Source organism: Lemur catta, chromosome 3 (genome assembly GCF_020740605.2).
Source record: "Lemur catta isolate mLemCat1 chromosome 3, mLemCat1.pri, whole genome shotgun sequence".
Classification (NCBI taxonomy): domain Eukaryota; kingdom Metazoa; phylum Chordata; class Mammalia; order Primates; family Lemuridae; genus Lemur; species Lemur catta.
In genome coordinates this window covers 115,799,587-115,813,499 of record NC_059130.1, presented here as the reverse complement: position 1 = coordinate 115,813,499, position 13,913 = coordinate 115,799,587, and the positions used below count along the sequence as shown (strand labels likewise).

General features: G+C 60.9%; 1 protein-coding gene across 3 annotated transcripts; it reads left to right on the top strand.

Moving 5' to 3' along the window:
- Positions 1-275: 275 nt before the first annotated feature.
- Positions 276-13,808, top strand: CLCNKA (chloride voltage-gated channel Ka). Of its 3 annotated transcripts, XM_045548627.1 has the most exons (20): positions 281-917; positions 1,513-1,619; positions 2,440-2,568; positions 3,414-3,542; positions 4,494-4,633; positions 4,940-5,017; positions 5,110-5,188; positions 5,844-5,969; positions 6,318-6,402; positions 6,484-6,585; positions 7,241-7,325; positions 7,603-7,776; positions 8,210-8,279; positions 8,436-8,546; positions 8,891-9,104; positions 10,075-10,208; positions 11,992-12,080; positions 12,246-12,329; positions 12,906-12,992; positions 13,338-13,808. In XM_045548627.1, the coding sequence occupies exons 2-20, from the start codon at positions 1,520-1,522 to the stop codon at positions 13,383-13,385; spliced, it is 2,064 nt and encodes a 687-aa protein (XP_045404583.1). In that variant the 5' UTR covers positions 281-917; positions 1,513-1,519; the 3' UTR covers positions 13,386-13,808. The 3 variants fall into 3 exon arrangements, with proteins under 3 accessions (XP_045404584.1, XP_045404583.1, XP_045404585.1); XM_045548628.1 differs by lacking the exons at positions 10,075-10,208; positions 11,992-12,080; positions 12,246-12,329; positions 12,906-12,992; positions 13,338-13,808 and adding an exon at positions 9,404-9,813 and having other exon boundaries at positions 276-917; XM_045548629.1 differs by lacking the exons at positions 281-917; positions 1,513-1,619; positions 2,440-2,568; ... (1 more) ...; positions 4,494-4,633; positions 4,940-5,017 and having other exon boundaries at positions 5,112-5,188; positions 5,614-5,969.
- The last annotated feature ends 105 nt before the right edge of the window (positions 13,809-13,913 follow it).

Here is a 13,913-nt window from a genome sequence, read left to right as displayed (position 1 = left end):
CCTATGCTTGTTCCCCCACCATGTCCCTGCACACCGAGGCTGCCACCCTCTGATGGGGTGGGACAAACTCTGTGGCATTTATGCAGAAGCCCCTTGGACGTTTTGTGGTTTGAGAGTTGAGTTTCCCGAGACTGGAGGGTCTGGACACAAAGATCAAGTCCAAGTCCCTCACTGGGCCTTGGGGGCCACAGCCACCACAGTCCACAGCCTCGCCTCAGCTTGCTGACCTCCCCCTAGCCTGGACGAGACAGGCCACCGAGGTGGGACTATGGAGCACAGTGTGGGGTGGGAGCCCTGGCGGTGCCCTTGGCCTCTGTGATCTTGGATAAGCAGCTTCATCTCTCCAAGACGCCGTTTCTTTACAATGGGATAACCCTGCCCACCTTGTTGGGTTTCCTGAGCACTCACAGTAATTTCAGGGAGGGTCATATCGGCCTGGCACACAGGGGGTGCAGTCATGGTGGCCCCCACTCACCTCTGCCCAGGTGCTTTCCCCTGCTCTGCCCAGCCTCCCCCCCTCTCGCTTCCCTGCTTTTTCAAACCCTTTCGTGTCCAGCTCTGAGAACCCAGTGCCCTGAGCCTGGCCGCAGCAGATGACCCCTCACGGCCCTGCTGTGTGCACATGCTCCCCCTCCCAGGCCCCTCGCCCAGGGGTCATCGGCGCCCCCCATCTGTGCAGCTCTGGTGGGTAAGGGAAGCCCTGCTCCCCCACCTGGGCAGCTCTGCCCTGTACCGCTCCAGCCTGGGCAGTTCTGGTTGGTTTGTCAAGGACATTCCTAATGGCTACAGTAAACCCCGGGCAGGCGGGGGGTTGTTGATTGGTGGAGCACACACCTGTCCAGGTGCACCGGAGCTGGAGGCCAAGGAGGCTCTGTTAGAGGAGGGCCGGCCCCAGACACAGCAGGGCGGACTGACAGGTGAGGGGCCGCTGGGCGCAGGGCTGAGGCTGGGGCACGGGCCTGCCAGGGCCTGGGTGGGCAGGGCAGAGGGGGGGAGGAGCAGGAGCCAGCATTTCACTTTGACCCTTGGGGGGTCTCCTTCTGGACCTGGGGTTTTCCTGCCTCTGTGGCCTGAGCTGTGGCGGGGGAGGGTGCTCAGGCACAGGGAGGCAGAGCCGTCCATGGGGACCCGCAGTGAGTGACAGCCCTGGGCAAAGAGACTGCTCCAGGCAGTGGGAGCAGCCAGCATCCCAGAAGGCTGGGAGTGGGGGCCTCAGAAGGGCTTGGGATCCTGCCTGTGTCCAATCTGCTGCTGGACACAGGGCAGGGGACACCTAGAAGCCCCCCACCCCCGCCCCTTGACACACACAGGCACACACCCTCGGTGGCAGACCCTCCGTGATGAGGGCACACGCAGGCCTCCGTGTCCTCTGGATAACTTCACACACCCGCACACACACAGAAGACACGACCTTTCCTTTTTATCTGGGAGGGAGAGTATGGGGAGGGCCGAGAGGCAGGGCAAGGACACCGAGCAGCTCGCCAGGGCCCAGCCCTCCGTCTGCTCCCCCAGGGACCTGATGGAGGAGCTGGTGGGCCTGCGTGAGGGCTCCTCGGGGGACCCTGTGACTCTGCAGGAGCTGTGGGGCCCGTGTCCCCGCATCCGCCGAGGCATCCGAGGTGAGAGCCAGGTCCCCTCCCCTCCCCACGGAAGACCCCTCAGGACATCACCCCTGCCCAGGCCCCCACCCCCTCCTTTCATTTGTCCCAGGACATGCTGCCCCGGGATCTGTCTGTCCATCTGTCTGTGGGTCAGATGGGCCAGGCGTCTGCACTCTGCCTTTGGGGAGATACAGCCCAAGGCCTGGTCACTGTGCCACCCTCTACCCAGGCCTCTACCCTCACCCGCCTGTGCCAGTGAGGGGCCAGGACAGCTGGGGCCACTGTGGACTTGACATCTTTCTTTGGAGCCCCACGTGCATTGTTTACTTTGAGACCTGGCTGTCCCCTTAGCTAAGGGGCAGAGAAGGCAGAGACCCCAGAAGGAGGCTAAGTGCAGCCCCAGGGGCTGATGCCCACAGCCAGTGAGGGTCAACTTCCGGGCTGGGCTGGCAGCCAGGGGGCCGGGCGTTGCTGGGGGCTCCTAGGAGAGACGACGCCACAGGCCCTGGGACAACGCAGGAGTCGTGCTAGACCCTCGTGCTCTCTGAGCTGCAGACCCTGCTGAGACACTGGTGAAAGCTGTAGCTGCCAGCCCCCCTCCCAGGCCCCTGCCCCCGATCATCTCCCATAAGGCCCCAGTATGGGCAGGGGTGGGGAGGGAGGGCGTGCAGGGGCAGCAGACCTAGCAGCCACTGTACCACCACCATCACTGCCACAAATCCTGCTCAGCCCCTTGTGTGAGGCAGAGCCCACTCTGGACCACCTAGACTCCATGCCTGGCCCCAGCCCCACCCTGCCCCACCCTGAGCTGTGCCCCGCCCCCATGCTCCCGCCCCAGATGGCCTGGAGTGGCTGAAGCAGAAGCTGTTCCGCGTCGGTGAGGACTGGTACTTCCTCATGACCCTGGGGGTGCTCATGGCCCTGATCAGCTATGCCATGAACTTCGCCATCGGGCGTGTGGTCCGAGGTAACCTTCCTTGGCACACACGCCCTGCTCTGGACCATGGCATTCCTGCACGCTCTTGGGGATGCCACGTGGGCCTCCGGGTGCAGCGGGGGCGGGGGAAGGGCTATGGGTAGGGCTCTGGCCCTGGCTTTGCTCCTGACTTGCTGTGTGACCCTGGGCAGGCTCCTGCCCCACTCTGGGCCTGTCTCCTCACCTGTACAACAAGGGAGAAAGATAAGAATGTCCCGAGAGCACTTCCTCCTCTGAGCTCCCCCCTGCTCATCCCACCCCTGTTCCTTCCTGTGCCCTCCTCCTGCTCTCAGCTCAGTTACCCTGGGGCTGAGACTGGGGCTGGGGCTGGGGGTGGGGCACTTGCCTAGACCACCAAGCATAGATCTTTCTTTCCCTACCTTCAGCAGCCTGTCTCCACCCTGAGGCCTCCCTGGAGGAGGGGACATGGGGCATGGGGCAGGAAGGTCCCAAGACACTTTCTCTGGAGATTCTTAGCTGCCGTAATGAGGACCCACTATGGTCTTTGGTGCTGCACGCCCTGCCTCATTTAGTTCTCAGTAGGTCTCCTTTAGTCTTCAGTGACCTGGGAGGGAGATTTCATCACTAGCCCATTTGATAGATGGGGAAACAGAGGCTCAGAGAGGTTGAGTCGCTTGCCCAAGGACACTCAGCTAGGAAGTGGCAAAACCAGGACGTGGACCCAGAGTTGTAATCCTGCCTCTTCTTGAGGGTCTGCCACTCACCGGGTGGCCCTGGGCCTCCCCTCTCTGAGCTTCCATTTCCTGGTCAGTGAGGGTCTGGCCCTGAGGGCTTCAGAGGCTGTGGGTGGCTCCCTGATACCTGGCTGTCCCCAGCGCATAAGTGGCTGTACCGGGAGATTGGGGACAGCCACCTGCTCCGGTATCTCTCCTGGACCGTGTACCCTGTGGCCCTCGTCTCCTTCTCCTCGGGCTTCTCCCAGAGCATCACACCCTTCTCTGGAGGTGAGTCCACAGTCGTCACGCCAGTCCCCATGGGTGAAACCTTTTCATCCGCCACGGTGCTTCTGACGGGGAAGACAGGAGGCAGCAGCCCCATTTCACAGCCGGAGAAGCAGGCTCAGAAAGGTCATGTTGAGGCCGAGTGCCATGGCTCATGCCTGTAATCCCAGTGCTTTGGGAGGCTGAGGCGGGAGGATTGCTTGAGGCCAGAAGTTTGAGACCAGCCTGGGCAACAGAGTGAGACCCCATCTCTAAAAAAATAAAATAAAATAAAACATTAGCCAGGTGTGGTGGCACATGCCTATAGTTCCAGCTGCTCAGGAAGCTGAAGCAGGAGGATCGCTTGGGCCCAGGAATTCAAGGCTGCAATGAGCTAGGATCACACCACCGTATTCCAGCCTGGGCAACAGAGTGAGACCTTGTCTCCAAAAAAAAAAAAAAAAAAATTAAAAAATATAAAATAAAGAAAAAAAAAAGTCATGTCACTTGCCCAAAGTCACACAGCAAAAGCCAGAACTTGATTGTTGAGTCATTGCTGGCTCTTCCTGCTTTCCAAGGGCTCCTCGGGGCCGTGGCAGGAGGACCGGGGCAGGTTCCCCTGCAGGGTCTGCGCCAGTGGCCGGTGCCAGGGAAGGGCTGGTGCAGGGGACACAGCTCCCCCAGGCCTCTCAGCAGTGCCTCCAGCTCCAGGCCGGCAGGTGGGAGCTCCAGGGATGTGTCCAGGGGTGGCCTGAGATTCTAGCCTGGGTTCCCCCATGCTGCCACAGCTGTCTGCCAGGACCAGCTGGACGAACACGGACAGCTCAGTTTCCTCATCTGCAAAACGAGTTCGTGAATCCCAGTGTCAGAGGGTTTATGAGGATCCGCCAGAGCATAACGTGCAAACACTGTAGAGTGTTAGGAGTTTTGATCTAGCAACTGCCCCCGTCTTGCCCCTGCCTGCCTCCCGCCCAGGTTCCGGAATCCCAGAGCTGAAGACCATCTTGTCGGGGGTGGTCCTGGAAGACTACCTGGATATCAAGAACTTCGGGGCCAAGGTGGTGGGCCTCTCCTGCACCCTGGCCGCCGGCAGCACCATCTTCCTGGGCAAAGTGGTACGGGCAGGCACGAGGGCACCCACCTGCCCCTGCCCCCTTTCCCTCATCGCCCACCAAAGCAGGGTCAGAGGGGACTCAGGCCTGTCTCTGCCTCAGGGAGCTCAGACTTGGGGGAAGAGACAGGCCAGGTCCCCAGAGTGTGACAAAAGCCACCCCAGGACATCCCTGGAGGTCGGGGAGATGGAGGAGGGGGGAGGCCATGCTGTCTCTGGGTGAGGCTCCCTCTGCTCCCCTTACCCTGGGCCCCAGGGAACGTCCCCGTGCCCTGTCCCTGTGCCCTGTGCCCACACCTCGCCGCTGCAGGGCCCCTTCGTGCACCTGTCTGTGATGATTGCTGCCTACCTGGGCCGTGTGCGCACCAAGACCATCGGGGAGCCTGGGGTAAGGGCTCAGGGTGGGCTTCCTGTGGAGGAGTGGGAAGGAAGGAGAGGGGGGAGGGGCTGACTCTGAGCCCAGGACTCCCCTCCCCGCAGAACAAGAGCAAGCAAAATGAAATGCTGGTGGCAGGGGCGGCGGTGGGCGTGGCCACAGTCTTCGCAGCACCCTTCAGCGGTGAGACCCTCTCTCTCACACCCCCTGCACCCTGGGGCTCCTTCACGCCCCTGCCCCTGTATATTAAGGCTCTCTTACACCCCTCCCCATGCACCCTGGGACCCCTCACACCCCTCCCCCTGCACCCTAGACCCCCTCACACTGCTCCCCTGCACCCTGGGACCACTCATACGCCTCCCTCTGCACCCTGGGGCTCCCTCACTCCTTCCCCTGCACCCTGGGGCCCCTCACACTCCTGCCCTCTCTCTGCCCAGCCGAGAGGCCTGGAGGGGGGACTGGGGCTAATGCTAGTTCTCAATTCAGTTCTGCCTTGGGCACAGCCACCCCAGGTGTAAGGGGTGTCGAGGGGCTTCAGGGTTACATTGGGCAGACTTGTGGGACCCCAGCCAACTGGCCTGAGCCCGGTTTCCTCCTCTGTAAAACAGGGGTCGTAATACCCCCTGCCCCATGGCGAGGAGAACGGCACGTGTGGGCATTGGACAGCGGGGCTGGCTGGACGCGGTCCCTGGTCAGCGGGGTCCTCCGGGCCCAGGCCCTCCCCTCCTGGTGTCTGTCCCTGCTGTAGGGCAGCAGGACACAGGGTCAGGGAGGAGGGGACACTGGACCCTGCATCCAGGGATTGGGGGGGTCCGCCTGAGCTCAGTGTCGCCGCCAGGCGTCCTGTTCAGCATCGAGGTCATGTCTTCCCACTTCTCTGTCTGGGATTACTGGAGGGGCTTCTTCGCTGCCACCTGTGGGGCCTTCACATTCCGGCTGCTGTCGGTCTTCAACAGCGAGGAAGGTGAGCCCCACGGGGCTGTGCGACCCCTGGCGCTTCCCCTCTTCCCTCCTCCTCGCCTCCCCTTCCTTTCCCTGCCCCTTCACCCTCCCTTCCTCCCCCTCCTCCTTCCTTCTCCCACCTTCTTCTAGGAGCCTGGGAGGGAACGGACCGTACTGAGCACGCAGGGTGGGGTGAGGGGACCTGCGGGCAGGGGAACCGCAGGGCAGGGGGAGTGGGGGCCTCGAATGCCAGGAAACGGATACCTGGAGTCAGGACCTGGCACCTCCTCCACCGCCGCCTGTTGATCTGGGACTTGGTTTGGGTGGGGTAGCAGTGCCATCGCTGCTCCCCACGTCCCTCCTTCCCCAGAGACCATCACCTGCCTCTTCAAGACCAGTTTCCCAGTGGACATCCCCTACGACCTGCCAGAGATCTTCTTTTTTGTGGCACTGGGGTGAGTCGGGGCCTCCCCCAGGCTTGGACTGCTGCCCTGGCACTGGGGAGGGCTCTGGACTCACCTGCCCCCGCCCCCCAGGGCCATCTGTGGTGTCCTGAGCTGCGCTTACCTCTTCTGCCAGCGAACCTTCCTCGGCTTCACCAAGACCAACTGGTTCTTCTCCAAACTGCTGGCCACCAGGTGAGCTCTGGGCTGGGGCCCGGGGACCTTCAGGGAGCCCCCCTGGACTCCCAACCTTATATAGAAAGCCCCACCCCCACCTGAGCCCCTGTCCTCCCACTGAGCCCCCAAACCACTCCCCAGCCCACACCCCCTGTGTGGAGCCCTCAGCCCTCATTGTTAACCCCCCTCTCCAAACCCCCATGGTCACTGCCCCTCCCACCTTACTGGGCTGCCCTCTAACCTCACTGAAGCCCCCAACCCCTGCCTTGAGCCCACACCCCTCACTGAGCCCCAGCCCCCTTGGTAGCCCCCTCCTTCCTAAACCTTGTCTGCCCCCTGGCCTTGGCGTTGGGCAGCCCTCCTTCTGCCCCAGGATGCATGACCCCCACCCCAGCCTGGCCCCACTCTGTCCTCCCTCCCAGTCTGCCCTTGCCCCGAGTTCTTTCCCACCCACCCCCCGCAACCCCCGGGCCCTGCACTGGTCACACTGAGTGTGGGGCTGACCCCATGATCCAGGGCCTGGAGCCCATGTCCCCCTCCTGCCCTCCCTCCCCTCCGTTCTTGCCTTGGAGTTAGTCCTAAGGTGGGGGCCTGCTCCTGCCTGGGCAGGGCCCCATCTCCCCCACGGGGTGGGGGAAGAGGAGGGCCGGCACTGGAGCTCCCCCCCCAACAGCAAGCCTCTGTACTCCGCCCTGGCGGCCTTGGTTCTCGCCTCCATCACCTACCCGCCCGGCGTCGGCCGCTTCATAGCTTCTCGGGTAAGGGGCGCTGAGCTGGGGGTGGCGGGAGAGGGGAGCCCCACTCGTGGCCCCTCTTTTTGTGCCTTATCTCACTTACCCTGCAACGCCCCATAAGGGAGATGCCTGGGCTCCTTTTATAGATGAGGAAAACACAGCTCAGGGAGGTCAGAGCTGTGCCCAGGGTCCCCCAGCTGGGAGGTGGCAGAGTAGGATTTGAGGCGGGGTCAGGCAGTGAGCGGGGACTGGGGACTATGGCTTAGCCCCCTCATGCGGATTCCGACCTCCCCCGCCCCAGCTGTCCATGGGTGAGCATCTGGACTCGCTGTTCGACAACAACTCCTGGGCACTGATGACCAGGAACTCGTCCCCACCCTGGCCCAAGGAGCCCGACCCCCAGAACCTGTGGCTCGAATGGTACCACCCGCGGTTCACCATCTTTGGGACCCTCGCCTTCTTCCTGGTTATGAAGGTGGGCACCGGGGGCCCCAGAGTGTGCACGGAGCCGAGGCCAGCTTAAGTCGGGGGGCTGCCTCCCTGCAGCACGTAGCAGGGGACCGGGCTTCACACAGCAGCCCTACTCTGCCCGCTGCCCGCTGTGTGGTCCTGGGCAAGTTGCTTGAGCTCTCTGAGCCTGGGTCTCCTCACCCTTAATATGTGGTAATAATTACTGTCTCCACCACAAAGGGGGGCAGAGCAGGGAGGAGGGAAAGTGACTGGCATGGTGCCGGGCACACAGTGGGCACGTTATCAGAGTGAGGTTCCTTCCCCAACGCCAGACACTGGTAATGGGCACGTGCCTGGGAACCCTCTCCCTCTTCCTGTCCCCTGTCCCGCCCCTCCCTTGTCCGAGCCTTGCCCAGTTCTCTCTCACTTCCACCCCTCGGGTCTCCCACCGCCTGCAGTTCTGGATGCTGATTTTGGCCACCACGATCCCCATACCCGCCGGGTACTTCATGCCCATATTCGTCTTTGGTGAGTCTGGGGTCCTGAGGCTCTGAGAGGTTTGGGGCTACTGGGGCAGGGCCACGGTGCCTGGTTCACCCCTGCTCTCCAGGGTGGTCAGGATGGTGCCCAGGGATAGAGGGGGCTGGGTCAGCCGGGCTCCCCTCACCCCAAGTCTCTGTTCAGGAGCTGCCACTGGGCGCCTCTTGGGGGAGGCCCTCTCTGTCACCTTCCCCGAGGGCATCGTGGCTGGAGGGGTCACCAATCCTATCGTGCCTGGGGCGTACGCCCTGGCAGGTGAGTGGGTCGGGTCCCTGCTGGAGGGGCAACATCGTGGGACTGGGCTGGACTTGGGAGATCAGTTGGTGGCTGTGTAGGGTCTGGAGCGGTCACTGGGCCACCCTCTGAGCCCCACCACCCCTGAGCCGCATTGCACTCTTGGAGCCTGTCTGCCGTCCATCCCCCGCGCCCTCCCCTCCCCTTCTCCTCTCACCGAGCCCAGGCGTTGGGGCACTTCTGACAGTGCCCAGGGTGTGGCCTCTGGACAGTTCCCACCCTAGCCCCTGGACATAGCACGCAGCCTTGTCCTCCAAGTGAGGCTGGCCTCCAGCCTGAGCCTCCCTGCCGGCTCTGCCACGCAGGGGCTGCGGCCTTCTCGGGGGCGGTGACCCACACCATCTCCACGGCACTGCTTGCCTTTGAGCTGACTGGCCAGATTGTGCACGCACTGCCTGTGCTGATGGCGGTGCTGGCAGCCAACGCCATCGCCCAGAGCTGCCAGCCCTCCTTCTACGATGGCACCATCATCGTTAAGAAGCTGCCGTACCTGCCGTGGATCCGCGGCCGCAAGATCGGGTGAGCAGTGCTGGCCTCGGGCCGGCTAACGGGGTGACGGTGTCCAGGGTGGGCTGGGGTCGGAGGGCCTCTCCAAAAAGAAATGCCACTGCAGTTGACCTTGGACATGGGGCAGTGGGAAGGGCTGACATACAGCTGGTCTCCGCTCTCCCCAGCACCCTGTGACCCTGGGCACGTCCTTGGCCCCCCAGGCCTCAATGTCTTACTGGTCATCAGATGGTCTCTACTGCAGGACAGATATGGCCCGATTTGCCAGATGAGGAAACTGGGGCTCAGAGAGGTGCCATGTCTTGCTCCAGGTCACATGGAGAGTCAGCACTGGATCTAGGAGGTCCCCTCCCCGCTCTCCACTCCTGCTATCCTCACTGGGACGTTGGGAGCTGGAGCTGGAACTAGAATGGAAACGGGCTCTGAGGTCCTCACTGGACCAGACGGGACCAGAGCAGCTTCTGGCCCGAGAGGAGCAGGGCTGAGAGGCTCTGGGAGTCCCTGGGTCCCAGGCCCAGCTCCAACATGTGCAAGCTGCCACCTTGTCAGACCTGTTTCCTGTAAAATCTGTAAAACGGGGGTGGTTACTCCAGTAGACTTTAAAGTGTTTTGGTTTTTTTGTTTTGCATTAACTTTTCTTCAAATGGGATTTTCCAGGGAAGGCTGTGTCTAAAACAGACCAAAGTGGAGTTGGTCTGGGGCATGGGGTCACGGGGGCATGGGGCCGCGGGGGCATGGGGTCCCGGGGGTGTGGGGTCCCGGGAGCTGGGGGTTCAGAACTGGGCCATAAGTGAGGTGGGCCCCAGGTTCCTTCCCACCGGGGTTCTGGGAGTCACTCATTCCAGGAACCTCTCAGTCCCTGCCGACACTCAAGAGTCCTGGGTCCCTAGTCCCAGCAAAGCGCTCTCAGGTGTCCCTGCCCATTCTGGGCTCCAACATTCCCCCAGCCCAGGATCTGAGGGGAGCCTCCCTCTGCCCGCAGCTCCCACCGCGTGACTGTGGAGCATTTCATGAACCGCACCATCACCACGCTGGCCAAGGACACGCCGCTGGAGGAGGTGGTCAAGGTCGTGGCCTCGACAGACGTGGCTGAGTACCCCCTGGTGGAGAGCACAGGTGCCCAGCAGGAAGGGAGGAGGATGTGGGGGCTGGGGGGGTCCCTCTGCCTTCCTCGTGGACCCTGGAGGGTCAGGCCCAGGAAAGGGTAAGCAGGGCATTGGGCCTGGCAGGCAGACTGGAATCTGAATGCAGACTCTGTGACTTAGCAACTGTGTGACCTTGGGCAAGTCACTTCACCTCTCTGAGCTTCAGTCTCCTCATCGATAAAATGGAAATAATAATGATCCTACTTTTGGGTGGCTGATGTGTCTAAATGGAAGATATGAGGGTGCTTGTAATACACTCCAGGAACAGCTCTTGGGATTCTAGAAACCAGGCCCGATGTGTGGGGGTAGGATGATGGGGACACTACTAGTGTCTTCCAGAAGCTTCCCTCAGGCTTCCCTTCAACCTTTCCCCACCTGAGTCCCCTTGCCCAGCCCTTGATGCCATGAGAAAAGTATCTTTTTAAAGACAAATGACACTCAGGGCTATTGTCAGCCCATATGTCCCCTTTGTGCAAATGAGACAAGGTGTACACTTGGTGAGCATAGCATGGCTAGATTTGGGTCCCCACTTACCATTTGAGCAGGCACTTTGTGCAGTGAACAACCTGTACAACCATACAGGTCACTCCTATGCCTACTCCAAGAGGAATAAAGACATTTATGAGCTGAAGAACTATGAGTAAATCACATAAGCTCTATGAGCTGCAGTTTCCTCATCTGGAAGATAGGCATCAATATAGTATAGGGTTGCCACAGGTTCTCACCCCAAATGTAGGCCTTTTAGCATTAATGCTACAGAACATACCAAGCATCCCATTTGAAAACTTTTACATATGGATGGCCCCGACAAGAGGCTTCACCTCCTGGAACACAGAGAGAATTGGCCTCAGTGACAAAGTCCTTTTCTACCCTTTGAGCCACAGGAAGCAAAGCTCCCAACCAGTGCAGGCCCAGGCTGTGGGACCCTACTGCTCCCTCAAGAAACAGATTTAATTGCTTATTAAAAGGAGAGGGTTAGGAAGGGGTGAGGCATGAAAACTTACCTATGGGTACAATGTATACTGCTCGGGTGATGGGTGCACCAAAGCCCAGACTCTACCACACATGCTATAGACATATAACGGAATTCAACTTGTGCCCCCAAATATATTAAAATAAAAAAATTTAATAAAAAATAAAATATAACTTTATGGGTAAAAAAAAAGAGGAGGAGCATTTATATGTCTAGTGGTCAAGTTTTTATTTTACCCAACAGAAAGCAAAAACTCCAACTGGCCAGTTAAAACTGAATGCTCGCAAATTCCAGTAGTACCCGAGGGCCAGAGCGAAGCTTGCCAAGCCCCCAGCACCCAGTAGGACCCACACTTCACTGGGCAGAGCCAGACACGGAACCTCCTGTGGGGAAACAAAGGAGGAAGCCCAGCCCTGACACTCAGACCTCATCACACAGGTGTTCCCAGCCTGCTCCCGCCTTCAGGCCCTGCAACATGGGAATCTCAGTGGTGGCCAGGGTCCCTCTTGTCCCCCTTTCAGGCTTAGCCCCCACCTCTGCTACCACACCCCCACATTAGGAGCTGAGTGATCTTGGGCAAGACAGTTAGCCTCTCTGCACCTCGGAACCTCAGTTTCCTATCCTGTAAAACGGGTGATAATAGTTATAATAGACCCATGGGCTGCTGTTACGTTCCCAGGAGACATGAGACCACCCAGCACAGTTCTTGGCATATAGAAGGAAATGTGAGTTCCTTCATCTTCACCATACGCCTGTCTCCCTCTCCTTCTCCACTTGCCAGAGTCTCAGATCCTGGTGGGCATCGTGGCAAGGGCCCAGCTGGTGCAGGCTCTCCAGGCTGAGTCCCCTTCCTGGGCTCCAGGACACCAGGTGGGTACTCGGGAGGGGTGTTGGGACCGGCTGGGGTGGGGCCGAGCAGGCAGCAGGGCTGTGAGGGGGGATGGCTGATCTCCTGTGGGACAGGTGGTCTGAGAGGGGCAGCCTGGGGAAGGGGGAGGCTGGCCCAATCGCCCCTAACCCTTCCCCCATCCCCAGCGGTGTCTCCAGGACATCTTGGCTGGGGGCTGCCCCACAGCGCCAGTGACCCTGCAGCTGTCGCCAGAGACCTCCCTGCACCAGGTAATGGGGGGAATTCAGCAATGCAGGCAGACGAGGTCCCTGGGGTGGAGGGGAAGAGCCCGACGGGGAAACCCAGGCTCCAGCTCCCCTACCTCGCCATGTTGCTTCCCGCTCCTCCTGGACCTGCTTCCTCATCTGCAGAATGGGCGCAGCGCTCCTGCCCCGTCCGCCGGTGATGCGGAGAGACCAGGGCAGTGGGAGGGCTCAGGAACTAGCCTCTGGGCGGGAGAGAGTGGTGTTGCACCGAGGCGCACGTGGGTTTCAGTTCCAGGCCCACGTTCTCCCTGTGTGATCTTGCACAAACTACTTAACCACTCGGGGCGGAGCCCGAGGGGCAGAAGCAGGCCGGGCACCGGGGGGTGGTTGCAGCCCCTCTGCCCCCGCCCCGCCCCGCCCATCCCCTCACGCGGACTCTGGCGCCCCCTCGTGGCCACTCTGGGCATCGCAGACCGCAGTCCCGGGTCTTTCGCGCACGCCAGGCCCCGCCCCGCTCCTGGCACAGCGACGTGGGCAGTGGGCCAGAGGGGCAGCGTGGATGCCCCCTGCCCTCCAGTGCTTCCTGACCTTCCCCTCCAGGCGCACCACCTCTTCGAGCTGTTGAACCTTCAGCTGCTCTTCGTGACATCGCGGGGCCGAGCTGTGGGCTCCGTGTCCTGGGCCGAGGTACCGGGGTCCCCAGGGCGGAGGGAAGCGGAGGAACCCTGCCCGAGCAGACTGGGGAGGGGGGGGCACCAGAACCCTCTCATAGAAATTTGGGGGGCCTCACGGGATTCTGATGAGCCCCACTTCCCGGCCCAGAGTGGCCACTGGGCCTGGCCATCCCTAGCTTGTTTTGTGGCCAGTGGCCTGCCTGCCCCTCTCTGGGCCTCAGTGATCCCATCTATGCAATGGGAGGCACTGGCTCTCCCAGTCCCCCAGAATTGACTATTAGGGGAGTTGACACCCCTGCTGTCAACCTCCTCGACATCCTTCCTCCAAAAAAAAGAAAAACCCTTTTCTCTGTTCTAGATGAAGAAGGCAATTTCCAACCTGACAAATCCACCAGCCCCAAAGTGAGCCAGTCTACCAAGACGAAACAGGCATGGCAGCTGCCCTGTGACCGAGGCTGGGCAGAGACCCGGCCTCTCCTCCCCCATCACAACACACCCTCCCCGCCAGCCCCGCTCCACTCCTTGGCAGAGCAGGCAGCTCCAACCTAGCCCTGAGCAGGGACCTGTGTTCACTCTGCCCCTTCCTGGGTGGGACAACGGCTACTGCCTTGAAGAACAAATCTCACCTTGGACAGAGCTCAGAGCGTGAGATGGCAAAAAAAAAAAAAAAAAAAAAAAGCACAGCACAAGGCAGATGCTCAGTGAATGTTCATCCAACTCGTGAATGAAGAGATTGGAGTACAGTGTCACCAAGGGCAGGCACAGCTGGGGGTTGTCTGTTTCCCAGCCAGAGGCTCCAGAGAAAAATAAAGCTGGTCCCCTCATCTTAGTTCCAAGGGTGTCCTGACACCTGAGCTCCTTCCCTGTGCTGGCCCAGAGTCAGCTCCCGGGGACGAGGTGGCCACACGGTGCTGCAGGGCTGGGTCCCTGGTCT